The sequence below is a fragment of the Homalodisca vitripennis genome, chromosome 1 (assembly GCF_021130785.1).
Source record: "Homalodisca vitripennis isolate AUS2020 chromosome 1, UT_GWSS_2.1, whole genome shotgun sequence".
NCBI lineage: Eukaryota > Metazoa > Arthropoda > Insecta > Hemiptera > Cicadellidae > Homalodisca > Homalodisca vitripennis.
Window position 1 is genome coordinate 220817134 of NC_060207.1, and position 17709 is coordinate 220834842.

A 17709-nucleotide genomic window follows, 5' to 3' on the forward strand; every position below is an offset into this window, starting at 1 on the left:
TTTAACACATGTTTACCATAATCATTAAGAAAACAAAAACAAAGCTTCATCCTTTTAAAAATAGCAGAATTTTTGGTTAGTGGTTAACTTGGATGGTAACTGATGGTTTTTGTATGTCCTTGTATAAACTTATTGCACAAAACTATTCTTTTTCAATTAACTATGAAAATGTCATGAATTTTGTTTGTGGTGTATTAACCCTTTGGGACTCATTAAAAGTTTCATTTCTCTTTCTGGTTGTATTTAAATGTTCAGTTAAAGTACAGTGTTGTATTTTTTAAACAAACCCTTTTTATTTGGAAAAATAGGGTAATGCATGTTTTTTTATGATTAGGTTCTAAATGTACAGTAAAACCAGGTATAAAACAATGGTATTTGTTATACCATTATATTTTTACTTTACAATTTAAAACTTAAAACAAACATTGTTTTTGTTTTTTTTTTTTTTTTAAACCAAAATCCCAAGTTTATTGTACATTTTAAAGTTATTGGTGCATCAAAAATATTTGTTTTCTTGAATATGCGTATCTTAACTTTAGTTTCTTTTGTAATATTATTTATACTCTAATAAACTGAACAAAAATAAATTTTACACAAAACCCTATTGTTAGAGCTATCTAGGCCTAGATCAGGTGGAGGAGGCAAATCGGTCTCTTCATCACTGGATGTTAAATCATCATCTAGTACATCACTAATGTAATTCAATTGTATTTGCAGTCATCAGAAAAATAAATAGTACTAAATGAATAATATACGCATTATTTCAACACTATACCTAGCAACTCAATTCAAAGTAATAAAAGTTATGTATTTTCACGTAAAAATGAGGCCTAAAACTGATTACATTATTTAAATGCACTTTACTATCATATTTACAATATTTTAAAAACTAAAACAAAATTGAATTACAATGAAAACAACAATAAAAGTACAAAGAACGCGATTCACAATGACTCGACTTGTTTGTTTACATCGGCAGACAATTCAATCAGCTGGAACTTTGGTCAACAAACCAGTAAATGTACTGCAATATTTTTCCAATGGTAGTTCCTGATAGGTAGCAGCACAATGCAGAGCAAGTAGGACCCATCAAACTAATCTCATACGTTAGCGAAATGAAACGTAGTACGCCAGCCGGGCAGTGCCCGTGTTTCGTCCGGAAAGGGTTAATAAGATAAAATAGCTACTGCCATATTTGTTAAAACATGATAATGTTATTCCTGTTTGTATTGGATAAAGATAAAAATTTTGTACAAATTTAAATCATATTAGCAATTTTTCGCGACAATGTGCAGTATGCATAATTTATTATGCTTAAATCATTATTTTTCCAACTTTTTCACTAAACTAAGAAAACATTATAAATTACGAAAGCAACAGACATACATCTGCAGGTAGAAATCTTGTAATTTAAAACAGGTAAAAAAAGAAAAGATAATTTACACATATGCTTTGTAGACGATACCTGTGAAAGGTGTGTAGTATTTGCTGAAGGCCGTCACTTTACAGATGTCAGGGTAGAGGTTGACCAAGTGAGGCAAGTCGGATATCCGATCGGCAAGGGAACGGATTGTGAAGTCTTTGCTGGTAAATGGCTGCAGCATGAATACTTCTGATGACTCTAAAAAAAGAAAAGAATACAAAAACACTTTTGTTTGCCACCAGAAAATCTATTCCTATGATTTGGGATGTTCTGGCGAAAGCTTACCTCCGCCCACCCAAGCAATGGTCACGCCACCTGGTTCGGAGTCAGAGAAGCGGAGAAGGAATGTCCCACTCGCACAAGACGACAACATTTCCTCTGCTTGTCTTTTGCGGACAAATCCCATTATTAATCTGGAAAAATAAGAAATAATTCAATTAAATTTCAGCATCATGTGATAATTTACACAACTAGTACCTAATTATTTGATGCAAACTGAGCTTCAAGAAGTAAAATTTTAAAAGCAAAAGAGGACTTTACAAACTTTTAAGAGCACTGATAAGAAAACAAAGACTTGAGGTGCAAAGTGTGTAGCGGTCAGCTAGCAAAACAAAATTCAACTACAATTCCTACACATTCAAGAACATATTTATTCAACTACAGTATCATTTTTTATACCAAATATAAAGCAGATATTTTCCTGTGATATATTTCATTAAGGCAAAGTAAATGTACAGTTCAAAGTACATGATCTTGTTTTAATAGCAACTTTACAAGTAACAATCTATCTTTCTTATACTATATATGAATTCAAAGTCAAAATATTTTTATTGTACATTCATCAAGAATTACAATATTGTCAGTAAACAGAAATCATTTCAGCTTTAGTCAGATTGTAGGAGTTCTCCGTTGTTTTTGAAGAATTCGCTTGTGCTGTAGAATGGTCTTCTCACTAGTCATGTCTTCAATTCTCGTCTTAGCCGATCTCCAGTAAAGTCCTTCATGAATGCAGGTAGATGGTTTTGAAATCTGCAGCCGGCATAAGATGGTTTTTTTTCTCTGATAGGGTGGTGCGATGGACTGGCAAGTTATATCTTGAGCCATGACGAGTGTGGTACGAGTGGAAGTCTCTGTTTTTTGGTGATGTAAGTTTGTCCACATAGAGGATACTTTCTTGAATGATCTTGAAGAGATACGAGGGCAAATCAAATATAAACGGTAATTTTGCTGTTGACTGTACCAAACACGTTCGGGACGTGATGCGGCTGTGGGCGATTGTCGTTTTGCTTAATAGGAGTGGGGGAACTGCTTGCTTCACACTAGCGTTGTGTTCTGCCTTCAGTACAGCCATGACCGAGCGAGAGGTACATCCATCTGTTGCGCAACGCATCATCATCAAATTTTTAACAAATGAAGCTGTTAAGCCTTCGGAAATTTTTACTCGTTTGCAGGCACAGTTTGGGGACACTACTCTGTCTCAAAATCGATGTATACGTAGGCCAGAGAATTTAGGGATGGCCGAGAACGTGTTGAAAACGAAAGTCACGGTCGACACCTAAGGTCAAGTCTTACAGATGACAACATTAGTGCGGTTCGACAGCTTATTGAAGGTGATCGCCGGGTTAACTGTTTAAGAAATCTCGTTGGAAATTGGTATCAGCTACGGGAGTGTTTCAGTCCTGCAATCACAGACTACCTTGGCTTCAGAAAAAAAATTAGTGCTCGCTGGGTTCCGAGGTTGTTGACCGGAAATCAAAAACAGGTCAGGTGGAGATTGCCTGGGGAGACTTCTGCAACGATTTCAAGAAGAAGGTGAAGATTTTTTGAGGCACATCGTCACATGTGATGAGACGTGGGTCCACCATTACACTCCCGAATCGAAAATGGCAAGTAAAGGAGTGGCGACGAAGGAAGGATGAAGGCTGCCCAGTGAAAGCCAAAACTCGTCTCTCAGCTGGAAAAAGTTCTTGCAACAATTTTTGTTGACTCAAGGGGAGTTCTACTCATTGATTTTTTTTCTTCACAATCAACGAACAGTGAATGCGGCTTACTACTGCCAGGTGCTACAGTCAGCAAAAAACCAGTTACCGAACAAAAGACGAGGTGTGCCCATTAGAGATGTCATCCTTCTCCATGGGGGGGAAGACCCACATGTGAGTAAAAGAGGTTTTGTGCTCCTGCTTTCTGGCTCAGATACTGTGGTTTCTTAGTTTCTTTTAGTGCTAAAAATTTACACCTAAGTGTCAAGTAAGATTTTTTTCTTCAGTAACCAGGTGAAAAATTTGTTACATTTATAAAAGTGAAAGGAAAAAGTTTAATTATTCTATTTTTTATCTTTGCATAGACTTGAGACTTGAGTTGTTAGTTGTTATCACATGTGTAGATGACTTGATAAGATAAATTGGTGCTGGACTCTAGTTGCAGTTTTGACCCCCTGGGCTGGCTCTGCTGTTCTTATCTGACACCAGCTTTCTGTTTGGCTGAAGATATAACTTATTCAATTGCTTATCAACAAGTCCAATAGCTCAGTTGGTATAGTGTCTATCTCTGAAAACTTGTTGAACTATAGGAGAATGGGTTCAAAATCCCTCTGCTGTTGAATAATTTTTGTTACTTATTTCTATTGAACATAAATATTTTGTGATTTATTCTTTGACACCTATCATACAAAAATAATATCTAACAGACATTTTTATTTACTTATTCTTATAATTTTTTTTAAATCAATTTTCTTTAATTGGTGACATTTGAAAGAAAGAAGTTTTAATACTCATTTTGTAGTTTGGTACGAACTTTGATTGTACAATCTAAAATTATAAAAACAGTTTATCAACGGATAATTGTTCTGAATTAATATCAACATGACATTTATGGTAGGGAACATCGTTTTTGCTAAAATAAGAGGTCATTCCCAGTGGCCTGCTACTACTATTATGTCTGTAGATGATGAGGGTGGCAGAAAAAAATTTAAACTAACATTTTTTGGTACCAATCAGACAGCATACTGTACTATATCTTGCCTCAGCTCTTTTGAAGAAACTAAACAAATTCTTCTGAATAAATCTAGTATCAAAAAAAGCCTAAAGGATGCTATTACTGAGGCAGAAATAATTATGAATCAGAGCACTTGTACAGCGTCTAGCCATCTAAATAGTAAGGAGGATGATCTTCCTGTTTTAATTCATTGCCCCATTTCATCATCTGGTAAATTATCAGGAACTGAACTGTGTAATAATATTAATAAAGATGACGTTAACATTTCAATACAAGACGAAATGCTGAGCTCTTTGGTAGAGGAAATTGAAAGCCTAAGAGAGGAGCTTCATTCTACAAAAATTTAACATGTCACTCAGAGAAAATGCTATTGAGGAAAAGTTCTTTGATAATATTACATCTCTTAACTCCAAAATAGAACTTCTGGAAAAATGATAATAATATGTGAATATAAAGTTAAATGAAATGAAAACATATGAAGCTAAGTGCTGAGTTAGTTACACTTCAACTGGAGGATGAAAGTAAGACATCATTAGAAAAAGCTGAAAGTATTAAAAAAACGTTATGGGATACTTAATAAAGAACTGTATTCCTTAAAAAGTAAGCTAGCTGATAGCAGGGCTCTTGTCACTGACCTCGAAACTAAAAATGAAGACCTGATAACTCAACTTAAAACCCAAAGTAAAAAAGTAACTGTGCTGCAAAATTCTCTAGTGGAAAAAAAACAAAAACTATCCTCACATAAATCTTATAATTGTGCCATTAACTAATAGAAATAACTGGCTGAACGACTCCATGATGGAATGTTATTTTGACTCTTTTAGAGAAAAAATCTATAGTTGGAAAAGTCTATATTGTTCTTGGGTCCTGCATCGACTCAGTTCCTGAAGCTGGCTGATGGCATGGATGTTGATTATACTATGAGACAACTTTCTTTTAATTTACACAAATTTGTTTTTTGTTGCCTTAGTGACAGTTTAATCCCAGATAAAGATGACTCAGGATCACACTGGAGTCTGTTAGTAGTTGACACTATCAATATGTCGCTCTTACACTTTGATTCCATGATGGGAATGAATGCAAACAGTGCAGATAAATTTGCCAAAAAAATATAGGCTATAATCCAGACAATATTATAAAAATGCCATGTATACAGCAAAAAAAATGGCTTCCAGTGTGGCTTAGGATGTTCTGGTGAATGCTAGGGTTGTTACTTGATGGCTACTGCAACAGGGAACCCTATGAGGGATTGTCACTTGAAGACTGGTACTGTAAATCATTTGGGAGTCCACTACAACTTTTACCTGGCTGGAACTACTGTTGAGAAGCAAAGTTTAAATAAAACTGTCAAACCTAAAAATTTTACTAATGACAAGTTAACTGTGGTCTCTAACAGATACAGTGTTCTGATGGATTCAGGTGAGCAGTCCAACGTCGATGGTGCTACAGTTTGCTTTACAGCCACCTGATAACCACTCGGTTTCACATTCAAAGGATTTAAATATAGGAACCAAAATTAAAACAATGATTAATTCCAATATTAAATCTCTGGATAGTCATAAATTTGCCTGGAAAAACAGCAGTCTTTCTTGTACTACTAAAAAAAAAGAAATCTATCCTTGTTTTGGGAGATTCCTTTCTGAAACATGTTACAGTTCCTGATGCTTATGTTGGCGCATTTCGTGGTGCAAGAGCTAATGTACTTTGCAACAAAATACTAAAATTCACTGAACGTAAGGTGCAGCCTACATTGTTTTTCTACATATCGGTACAAATGACCTACACCAGACTAGAAGTCCGGAAGATGTAATGGGGGCGGTTGGAAATGTTAATAAAGGCGGCAAAATACAAGTTTCCAAGTGCTCAAATAATTTTAAATGCTATTCTACCAAGACGTGACATAGAGTATCATCTGATTAATCGCTCAAATAAAAACCTAAGATGGCTTTGTAGAGAACTTGGTGTGGTTTTTCTGGATGTTAGTAGGAATTTATCTGATTTACACTTGGCCAAAGATGGCATTCATTTAAACTACAAGGGCACTGATCATCTTAATCGAACTATTCACTGGGTAGCTTCTTCCTGTAAAAAGCAAATTTCAGACAAAAATGCAAAGGCAGAATTAGTTAATAAAGATCTCTCTCCATCTCACAGAACTTCTGTAATGGATGCAAATATGAACAACATTGGGATCCAGAAGTGTGATTTATTGCCTGAAGATTTTCAAAACAAACTACAAGATCCATTGCCAACTAAACAATCTTGCTCTTTCTGTGGTTGTTACTGGACTCTCAGCTGAATCATTTTCATTCATCTCTGATCGTCATGCCGAGGTGAACACAGCTACGCATCTGCTGTGTCTGGTGTCATGGGAGAGGAGCAGTCAGTTTGTGTCTAGGCTCTAGTGATGGTGATAGTGTGAGTGAAAGTCAAATCTCTAATGTGAATTCCACAAAACCTTTGTCCTGATGAAGTTGGTAGACATTTTGTAGGAATAAAATAAATGTCAAGAAAGGATTGTTAAATAGAAGTTTAGATTTTAGAATTGATTGCACCCCATGTCAATAATAATACTAACCTTCCACAGGCAAAAATGCTCTGTATAGATAACAAAATATTTGATGGTTTAAAATTTAATTACAGGAACAGCATTTGGATTATTGTTTTGTAATACTCAAGGTTTTTTGTGTAAAATAAATGACATTGAAATATTTCTTGAACATGAAGGCAAAGACATATCTATTATTTGTTTTAATGAACATTGGCTAAAATGAATCAAATATTGAAATTTTGAAAAAATTAAAGGGGTTTAAACTTGCATCTTACTTTGTAAGAAAAACAGCTATAGAGGTGGATCGTGTATCTTAGTCAAACCTGGTATTGAGTTTGAAGAAAAACATTAACCTTAGATGTTTTAATGCTGACTTTCATTTTGAAGGTTGCTTTATAAATCTAATTGATTATAATGTTACAATAGCATCATAGTTTATAGAACTCCACCACCAGCTGTATATTGTTCATCAAACTCCACAGAAATTCTTTTTAAATAAAATACAGAATTGGTTAGATTTGGTTAGCAAACATAAAAATAACAGAGTATTGGTGGCTTCTGATTTTAATATCAACTTATTGAATGAAAATTGTAACAATGTTAAAACTTTTAAAAACATTCTGACACAAAATGGGTTTTTATATAATTTTTTGGCACCAACCAGAATTACTGATATCACAATGTCATGCATAGACAACATTTTCACAAGTATGAACTGTATGGTAAATGATAAAATAAATTTTGACATGGGGTGGTCAGATCATAATTCTTTGTTTGTTTCCATCCAGTTACCTGAGAAAACTAAAAGAGAATCAATTTTAATAAGTAAAAGATTTTTTTCTGCAATAAATGTCTTCAATTTGAATCAAGAATAAAAAAAACTAAAATTGGACTTTGGACCCATCTGATAATGTAAACAATAACTTAATGCTTTTTTGTCAGAATTCTTGTTAATATTTAATGAATGTTTTCCAATGAAAACCATTAGTGGGAAGACGAGAATTACTAAAAACTCCTGGTGTACTACGGGGATAAAAATTTCAAGTATAAAAAAAAGAGAGTTACACAGCTTAGTCAAAACAAACAAATCACCATTTCTTTTAAATATTAATAGAACATACAGAGGAATATTTAGAAAAGTTGTTAACAATGCTAAACGAATGTTTAATGACGAACTAATTTCCAACTCAAGAAATAAATCTAAGGCTGTCTGGTCAGTCGTTAAATCTGAATTGGGATTCGGGTTCAAAAGGAAAAAAGTCTTGGACAATTAATTATTGACAATGATACAATATCTGATCCAAATAGAATTGTTCAAGAATTCAATGAACATTTTGCTTTAGCTGCAGAGAAGAAACTTAAACAAACTTTCCAAAAGTATACCCTATAACAAGGATATGATTTTTCATAATATGAAACAAACGCCTCATGAATTCAAATTTTTAACTGTAAAAAACCAAAGATGTATCAAAAGCCATAATGAAATTAAAAAATACAAATTCCACAGGATGGGATGATGTTCCTACCTTCCTTATAAAAAAAGTTAATCCCTACATCTGCACCCAACTATGTACATTAATTAATTTCTCTCTTTATGAAGAGCGAATTTCCTGACAGACTGAAATATTCGGTGATAACACCTATATTTAAAAAAGGAAACAGAGCTCACATTGAAAAACTATCGCCCAATTTCAGTTCCCATAGTTTTTCAAAAATTTTTGAAAGTGTTTGTAAATTCTCAGTTGACTGGATATTTGGAACAATATGACTTATTTCATAAAATCAATTTGGCTTTAGGAGAGGTCATGGCACTGAAGGGGCCCTTGCTCATTTGGTAAAATGAGGTTTCTCAAGCCTTGGATGAGTCGCGGGCCACTGCTGGTGTGTTTCTGCGATTTATCTAGCGCTTTTGATTGCGTTATACATAACAATCTTATTAAAAAATTGGAATTTTATGGTGTGAGAGAATTAAACTTGGGTTTAGGTCTTATTTCCAATCTAGGAAAACAGAAAACTTTGATTAAAATTGGAAGCATAAAATATGAATCTGAATGGAAGTCTGGTAAGTAAGGGGGTGCCTCAGGGATCCATTTTAGGCCCAACATTATTTTTAATTTATATAAATGACCTACAGGAAGTAACAGATGAAGGTTTAATATTGTATGCTGACGATACAACAGCAATAGTAAAAGACCTAAACACTCTGTAAGTTTGCATTGTAAAATCTCATCACTTATCTTAAAATTAAATAATTGGTTCAATCTAAATGGTTTATTTTTAAACAGCAAAAAATCAGAAATTGTTCATTTTTAAAAACACACCAAAATAAATCTATTCTTCAGACCGTGTGAATTTCAATGATGAATCGGTAGGTGTTTCTAATACAGTAAAGTTTTTAGGATTATACATTGACAAAAACATTAATTGGAAACATCATATTGAAAAATTGGAAAATAAGCTGAGCTCTGCGTGTTTTGCCTTAAAAGTTTTACAAAATATTGTGAGTTTTCAAGTGATGATGACAGTGTATTATGGTTATTTTTTTCCTCACATGAAATACGGTATATTGGCATGGGGTTCTTCCCCCAAAGCAATTTCTATTTTTATATTGCAAAAAAGAGCTTTGAGAATCATAACAAAATTAAATTTTAGATCATCTTGTAGGTCTATATTTAAACAGTTAAATTTATTGACCATTCCATCACTTTATATATATGAGGTCTTAATGTATATACCCATAAAAACTTACTTAATAATATCACCACAAAAGATCATGATTATAATACAAGACAGAGAGACAGACTTACATACCCAATCCATAGAACTAAATTATTTGAAATGTCCCCTTATTACAAAGGACTAAAATTTTATAATTAAAAATTCCAATATCTCTATCCTCTTTTGCCTCCAGAAAAGTTCTCTGTAAAATTAAAACATATTTTAATAGAGAAAGAATATTATTCAGAAGCTGATTTTCTAAATGATGCAACCTTCATTAATTAAATTAAACCCCCCAACCGTATCAAAACATTTTGATGTATATATATTAATTCCACTGTATTTATTTTATCACTAATTATTTTTAAAATGTGTTTTATGTTTTGTAAATTATTTTTATTTTAGTGTAATAATAGCTACATCTATCTTTATTTAATTTTAATATGAATTATAATCTGTACCTGTATCATTAGAGTTTACTGTTTTATATACTGGATCACTGTTTGTGCGATTAATATTGATTATTTATCAATGAATTGTTAATTATGTTTATAACTTTTTTTTAATTAGGTTTAGTATATTTTAAAACTATATTGACGAGTCACCTGTTCATTGTAGATTTATCTACTACATTTATGTAACGTTATGTGACAATAAATTTCTGATTCTGATTTCTGACAAGCAAGGCCCTCACAACCGCATTGTTGACAAGGGATAAATTGGAAGAAATGGGCTGGGAAACTCTCGAACACCCTCCTTACAGTCCAGACCTGTCCCCTTGTGACTATTTTTTGGGATTTTTCAAGATTTTGGGAAGAAAACAGTGTTCTTTCTTACAATCCTAAAAGTGAATTAAAACCGTTTAAACCTAATTTGTATGCCATACTTTAATGTTTGTTTTTTAACGCGTGTATAACAAAACATTCAAATTTTATTTATGAAAATACTAAATTAAAACATAAACTAAAGCTAAATATTAAATATTTCCAGATGTCAAGTTCGAGAAATGTTGTTGACTTAAAAAGAAAACTAATAATTTATCATGCTATGTTTGCTTGAGTCATCCATCACATATGTGGCATTGAAGTTGGGGGAAGTTCTAGTAGGAAGGAAGACATTTAAAAGGAATATTTAAAGATTTAAATCTGTTAAATCTGTTAAGCTGTCCATCAGTTTATATGCTGAGATATTTTATTGTTGTAAGGCTTAATTTCAAGCTCTTCTTTGCTAATAACTGTAACCATAATTATAATACTAGAGATAGAAATATGTTCCAATTTCCAATCCAAACACTTTGTTTGATTGAGCGTTTGCCACAGTATCTTGAAAGAAAATTATACAATAAGTTAATTACTGGATTTAAAAAATCCAAAAATATAATGAATTAAAAATAAAAATTTCAGATATGTTAAAAGGGACTTATTATTACACAATTAAAGAATATATCTCATTTGATACACACAATTTAATAATGTTATGAATAATAAATACATAAATTTTATTTTTATGGCAACATTTTATAATTTCGTAACACAATACATATTTAATTCATAAATTTATAAACTTTACTATAATAATGTTTCATAACTCACACAAATATTAAGTTCTATTTTATATCTTGACCATGTAACCTGTTCTCTTCCAGCAGTGCTGGATTAAAAGAATTTATACTATGTAAATTGTGGCAATAAAACATTTGAATTTTAAAACTTTAACCATCAAAATAATGGTATTTAATTTATAGCAAGTATAAAATAACAAAAATGAAATTAAATATTTTTATTTACCATACCACAACTTACTATGGACACATACTTAAGCACACAAATTTTGACAATTCTAATACAGATTTTGTGGAATTAAATAAAAAAAACACAATTTTAATCGAATAACAATAAACAATATGTATATCAATAATTAAAATTATGTAGGCAGGCCAGATAAAAAAGCAAGAAATGAGTAACTATATTTATTACTACTTTACATATATGTTTTTATATTTATTTTCTATTGGCTTCAGTAAATATTTTACAAATTATATACAGAGCTCTTGAATAATTCATTGAAATAAAATGTGTATTATTACTGACAGCTTAAAACAATACAGAAATCATTTGTTTTTAAGAATATTTAAATTAGGTTCATATTCGATATGTAGGTATTCAACAAAAAATAGTTTTCTTATTACCTAGTCTCTTTTTTTACCAATATCAATGGATAACAATTTTAATGAATTTCATAAACGTATTCATTACTTTGATTAGTTTCCAATTTCAGCGGTTTCTCAATAGTATGTACCAAGACATTCAATTAATAAATAATCATCGTTTTAATCACTACATTTTTGTATTAAGTTTTTATGCAGAAACAAACTATTAAAGCAAGTGTAAACCTTTCACAACACTAATTTTGAATGTTCATACAAAATACTATTCCTTACCCATCCATCCAAGGGCCTTTCAGATGCTCCCTGGTCAGTTTCATTACAGCATAAAACCACTCCCAGAAGGTGAAATTCCTTTCAGGAAGGGGCTCCTTGCAAAACTGCGACCAACTCAGGGAAAGACTGTTGTAATCTGTGTGTTGGGCCCTGCAAACATAACAGCATAAGACCACTTCCAGAAGGTGAAATTCCTTTCAGGAAGGGGCTCCTTGCAAAACTGCGACCAACTCAGGGAAAGACTGTTGTAATCTGTGTGTTGGGCCCTGCAAACATAACAGCATAAGACCACTTCCAGAAGGTGAAATTCCTTTCAGGAAGGGGCTCCTTGCAAAACTGCGACCAACTCAGGGAAAGACTGTTGTAATCTGTGTGTTGGGCCCTGCAAACATAACAGCATAAGACCACTTCCAGAAGGTGAAATTCCTTTCAGGAAGGGGCTCCTTGCAAAACTGCGACCAACTCAGGGAAAGACTGTTGTAATCTGTGTGTTGGGCCCTGCAAACATAACAGCATAAGACCACTTCCAGAAGGTGAAATTCCTTTCAGGAAGGGGCTCCTTGCAAAACTGCGACCAACTCAGGGAAAGACTGTTGTAATCTGTGTGTTGGGCCCTGCAAACATAACAGCATAAGACCACTTCCAGAAGGTGAAATTCCTTTCAGGAAGGGGCTCCTTGCAAAACTGCGACCAACTCAGGGAAAGACTGTTGTAATCTGTGTGTTGGGCCCTGCAAACATAACAGCATAAGACCACTTCCAGAAGGTGAAATTCCTTTCAGGAATGGGTTCCTTGCAAGACCCATCAACTAAGTGACTGAGTTCATCTTCAAAATATTAATACAACAATTTTATAATTTATAAATTACAAAAAAGGATAATAACCCTGCTTAAAATTTACATTACTTAAAAAACAGTAATTTCTACAGTAAACAGAAGTAGAAATAAATGAAAATGAAAATTGATTGGCTTGTGCAAGCATTTCTTTAAAGTGGTCAAGCTCGCTTATGCATTGACGGATATCATTGAAATAAGTACCGTTGGAATTGTAATAATATTGTGCAAATAGCTGGCAACTTGTAAATTTTTTTATAACTGATGTGATACAGCTGATGCCTATCAGAAGACAAAATGATTGCTGCTTCTGGCTTGTGCAAGCGTATCTTTAAAGTGGTTGTGCTCGTTTATGGCTTGACGGATTTCGTTGAAAACTAGTACCATTGGAATTACAATAACATTCTCCAAATAGTTGCTGTCTAGTACATTTTTATAACTATACTGGTTTTTCTCATGACTGTAAAAATTTTCAACAGACGCAATTTTTTTAATATTAAAGAAAACAATTTTTTTTCCGCTTACCTATTCAAATCTATGTGCCACATTTGGTTTCTTTAGAGTTAATAATTTGTTAATAAAACATACAAAATGGCGGCTAGCAGCTAAACGATGTAGAAATTGGAAAAAAGTTATTCTTCATTTTTAGCTTAGAATTACACAAATTCTGAAAATGCATAGCCAGCCCAACCTTTTTGTTACACCCTGTATATTGGAGAATGTCACTTTAAATCCTTTTCCAACAATATACCGTCACTTGCAGTACAAGGAATTAATTATACACAGCGTTTGTTAATATACTGTGGATTTTTTTAAATTCGTTCTTGAAATAAAGATAAACAAAAAAAAGTCATCTCAAATAGGCATTGAGTAAACAACTCACAGATCGAGTTGCACAGAAGTATGAAGCAGCTACAGGGCATGTGGAACCGGTAAAATAAATGTATGCCACTCCCAGCTGTTTGGTTCAGTATGTATTATACATTTTTAAATCTCAAAATTCTGTTTATACCTCAAGCTATATAATACAGAGATCTTCAGTTTGATGTTTTTAAAAGGCTAATAATATCTAACATTCATGTTCGGTACTCTGGATTGCAAATAATATAAGCTTAACACCTTCACTGTGTTACGAGTCATGTACCAACATTAGGGAGTAGTAATGATGTGCGTCAACCGCAGTCAATGTGTTAAACATAGGACACTGTATCATACAATCCAAAGACTGTGTTTAGAGTCCAAGTGAATAGTGTTCTACACAAGACGAGTTAATTACAAAAGAAAAATTAAATAAATTTTCTTAGTAAGCCTTTTCGTTTCGCTACCTGAACGCTTTCTCAGCAAGAAACCTCAGGTTGTCCTCGGACAGTGGGCGACCAGTTGCTGCGGTGAACTTGATGTTGAGGGCCTCGGCGACCTGTACCCAAGACACTTTCTCTGGCACAGCAAACGGCACTCGGCCTGGTTCCGAGAAGGCGTTGTCCCATGTGACAGTGGCCCAGGCGTGGGGCTCCTGGTTCCCGTGGACTATCACCACCACCGGCAGTGACAAAGTCCACACCTGCAAGCGTTAGCAATTCTTCATTAGGATTGTCTATCAGTTTCCAGCTTTCCATTTAAAGGGAAACGCTAATTTTCCGGATATTTCACTAAATGTGAGATACAAATTAGTCTCAACACTTGTAAAAAAAAAACATTGCATACATTCTAACATTTAGATAAATTAAAAGTAATTAAAATATTCAAACTTGCCTGAAAAACTAATTCACCTCCTCCAATTGAAAATTGGGAGGAAAACAGCAATGAGAATTTCTCATCCATGACTGATTCAGTGCCCTTCTTCTCTGCCCGTTTGATTTTCTTCAGCTGCATATTTCTGAAATATACATAGTTGTTTTAGTAAAAATAGATGAAATTACCAAACATCTGTTAACTAATTGGAGTGTAAGAGATTTGCTTCCAGAACTTGTATACTAGAAAACCAAAATGTTAACTTTACTGAAACTCTTTACTGTTAAATTTAAGTTTTAAAAATAAAAATAATATATTCAACTGTGTTAAAAAAAATAAAATGAAGTATAATTATTTAAAATCAAAGTACTATATACAGCGAAACCCAGCTATAACATTTTCTGCATATGAAGTTTACCTGCTTACATATATATTACGTTTCACTGATAACACTGGCCTTTTTCCACAAGCGGCACATCACTAACCGCAAATGCTGAGATTCTGGGGTGCAAGGGTAGTTCGATAGGTATAGTCTACTGCGGGAGATGACTGTTGGAGTTGGTGGAGTTCGTTCCCTAAGTATTAGAGGTTCTTGCTAGCCTCAACAAGGGTATGCCACCCCCCGCCTGCTTTGACTGGAGAGGCTGGTTCAGAGCTGGCCTCCCCTTCTTCAGGAGAGACATGACTTTGAGATTAGTGTCCTAATTCTTCCTTATACATCTCAATATGAGGCTGCCCCTACCCTCTAACCTTACCAATCCTGAATATACTGTCACTCCGGAAGCAGCACAAGGTCCTTATAGGACTAAGTGCAATTTATAAGCTTCTTGTCCTAAGAAAACAAAAAAAATTTTTAAACGGTTTGAAATTGACTATTTAAAAAAAAAAAAAAATTAATTACTTATAACAAATAATTCAATTATCTTACAACTTTACTAACCACTGCATAGATTCACTATGTAATCTTGACCTACCTGAAACTGACAGACAGCTGACGAGTGGCCTGATGATACTCCATGGTACCGGTGTTATTGAGTATCTCCCCACTGGCCTCACCTTTACCTATCTTGTCGTTCTTCAGCAGAGCATTGGCCTGCGACTCACTGTTGATGGTAACTTTCACCTGCACACCATGCAACATCATGTCGACAGCAATCAGCATCAAATTCCATTGATTATTTGCAATTTACAAACAATATGTGGAACGGTTCCAGCCACTTCAGTTTTTACATAGTACTTGTAACAGTCATAAGTTAGTCAATGATGGCTTAATCCAAGAGGTGTTTGCAAGCTAGTATTGTATTCTATACCTTCTACAGTATAATATGTGTAATTACTGATGATATCAAATGTTTATGTCAAATCTAAGATTGAACAAAATGTAAAGAATTGCTAAAAACTAGAAGATAATCCGGGCTAGGATCCTCACACAAAACTACACAAAATTCTCTGAGTTCTCCAGAGTCAGCAGGTTTTCCTTAGAATTCTATGCCATCCACAATGTGAATTACAACTTGAAAATCTTCAGTTAAGACGATGCCTGAAATTTCAAGTAAAAAATAAGCACTCTTGATCTATAAGCATCTGCCAAGTTTTCATTTTTCTATCTGCAATCGTTCAAAATACAAAGGAGACTTCACGACCACTTTCGCTGTATAGGTAAATAGATAACATTTTCTGTTTTATATCTATGTTTTTCCTATTCCATGATAAAAAAGCTTAGTTGAATGAACTTACCTGTAATTATATACTATTAGACACAGTGAGTGCATTGTGACTAAGAAAATCAAGACTAATTTGTTGACTGTTTAGTTTAGCTCCATTTCTCCTCAAAATCCAAAAACGAACTCTTTGCATTGTTTGTACATCAAAGACATCTAGTCTACAAATGAGGTCTGTGCCTGGTTTCCCAACAGCCCATCCAGTGTAGTACAGATAAAGAGGTGTTCTCATTACCTCATCAGGTGCTTTGGAATTGTGTTCAAAACACTGTTGGGCACTCAAAATTATGCTCCTGATGAGACAATGAGAACACCTCTTCATCTTGATTACATTGTATGTCTGCTGGGAAATTAGACAGACCTCTTTTGTAGTCTAGATATCTATAGTGTCGAAACGACGCAAGAGTTCGATTTTGGACTTCACTTACTCTTTTATATGTATCTTTTCAATGTGGACTCCAGATTCCAAGAGTCAAGTCTGTGACAGTGTCAGATTTCAGACATTCACATAGAATCAACTCTTACCACTACAGCTATGTTACGTGCAAGAATAACTACTGTTTCACTCACCACTGGAGGGTTCATGTTGACGTTCAACTTGACCCCCACCAAAAGGCGCACTGTTGATGTGAACCTCGTGTTAGTTTTCATCACTTGAGGCGGCTGCTTTTCAATGATAAATGTGCTGCAAATATAAATTAAGAGCTTGTTAGATACAATTTTCTGGTTTTCCTTTACTACCTATATCTCAGTGTTAAGATGGTATCTTAAACAAAACTTTTACTAATGGTGTGTAAATATCTTAAATTTCTAATTGAACACTAAATAGTCATACATTGTTCAATTAAATATTAAAATAAGCTTCAAAAAGTTTAGCAAATTTGATTGGTACAAACAGCTTGAATTTCTAATTTTGCTTACTGAGATGCAAAAACAATATGATTTATTTTTTAAGTTACTTAAAATAGTGTGCTAAATTATAGTAGTAATTTAAAACATTGATTTTAAGTATATCACTTTATAACACTGACAATGCGTATTGCATTTATTTTTAAACGTTTAATGACAAATATAAATCTTGAAATAAAAACTAATGCAGAGTACTAAATTATATAGAGTAAATTATGTAAATAATTTTAATTCATTACTGATAAAAGAAGATACACCTGTTTGCAACAAATGCTCTGACCATGATTATTTCTAATTAAATATTCATTAATGATTTCTCATAGTAATTGGCGAGATACAGTCAAATCAATTACATCAATAGATATTCTACTATCCTTAAATGATAAATT

The 17709-nt window shown here is 33.4% G+C and overlaps 1 protein-coding gene across 1 annotated transcript in view; it reads right to left on the reverse strand.

Moving 5' to 3' along the window:
* LOC124353062 (signal transducer and activator of transcription 5B) overlaps positions 1–17709 on the reverse strand; it is a 67895-nt gene that overhangs the window by 18442 nt on the left and 31744 nt on the right. The window contains exons 9-15 of the mRNA XM_046802875.1: positions 16982–17096; positions 15665–15813; positions 14712–14835; positions 14285–14520; positions 12127–12276; positions 1709–1836; positions 1466–1621 (exon numbers count right to left, since the gene is read on the reverse strand). Of these exons, the coding sequence (XP_046658831.1) occupies positions 1466–1621; positions 1709–1836; positions 12127–12276; positions 14285–14520; positions 14712–14835; positions 15665–15813; positions 16982–17096 (1058 nt within the window). The remainder of the gene's footprint in view (positions 1–1465; positions 1622–1708; positions 1837–12126; positions 12277–14284; positions 14521–14711; positions 14836–15664; positions 15814–16981; positions 17097–17709) is intronic.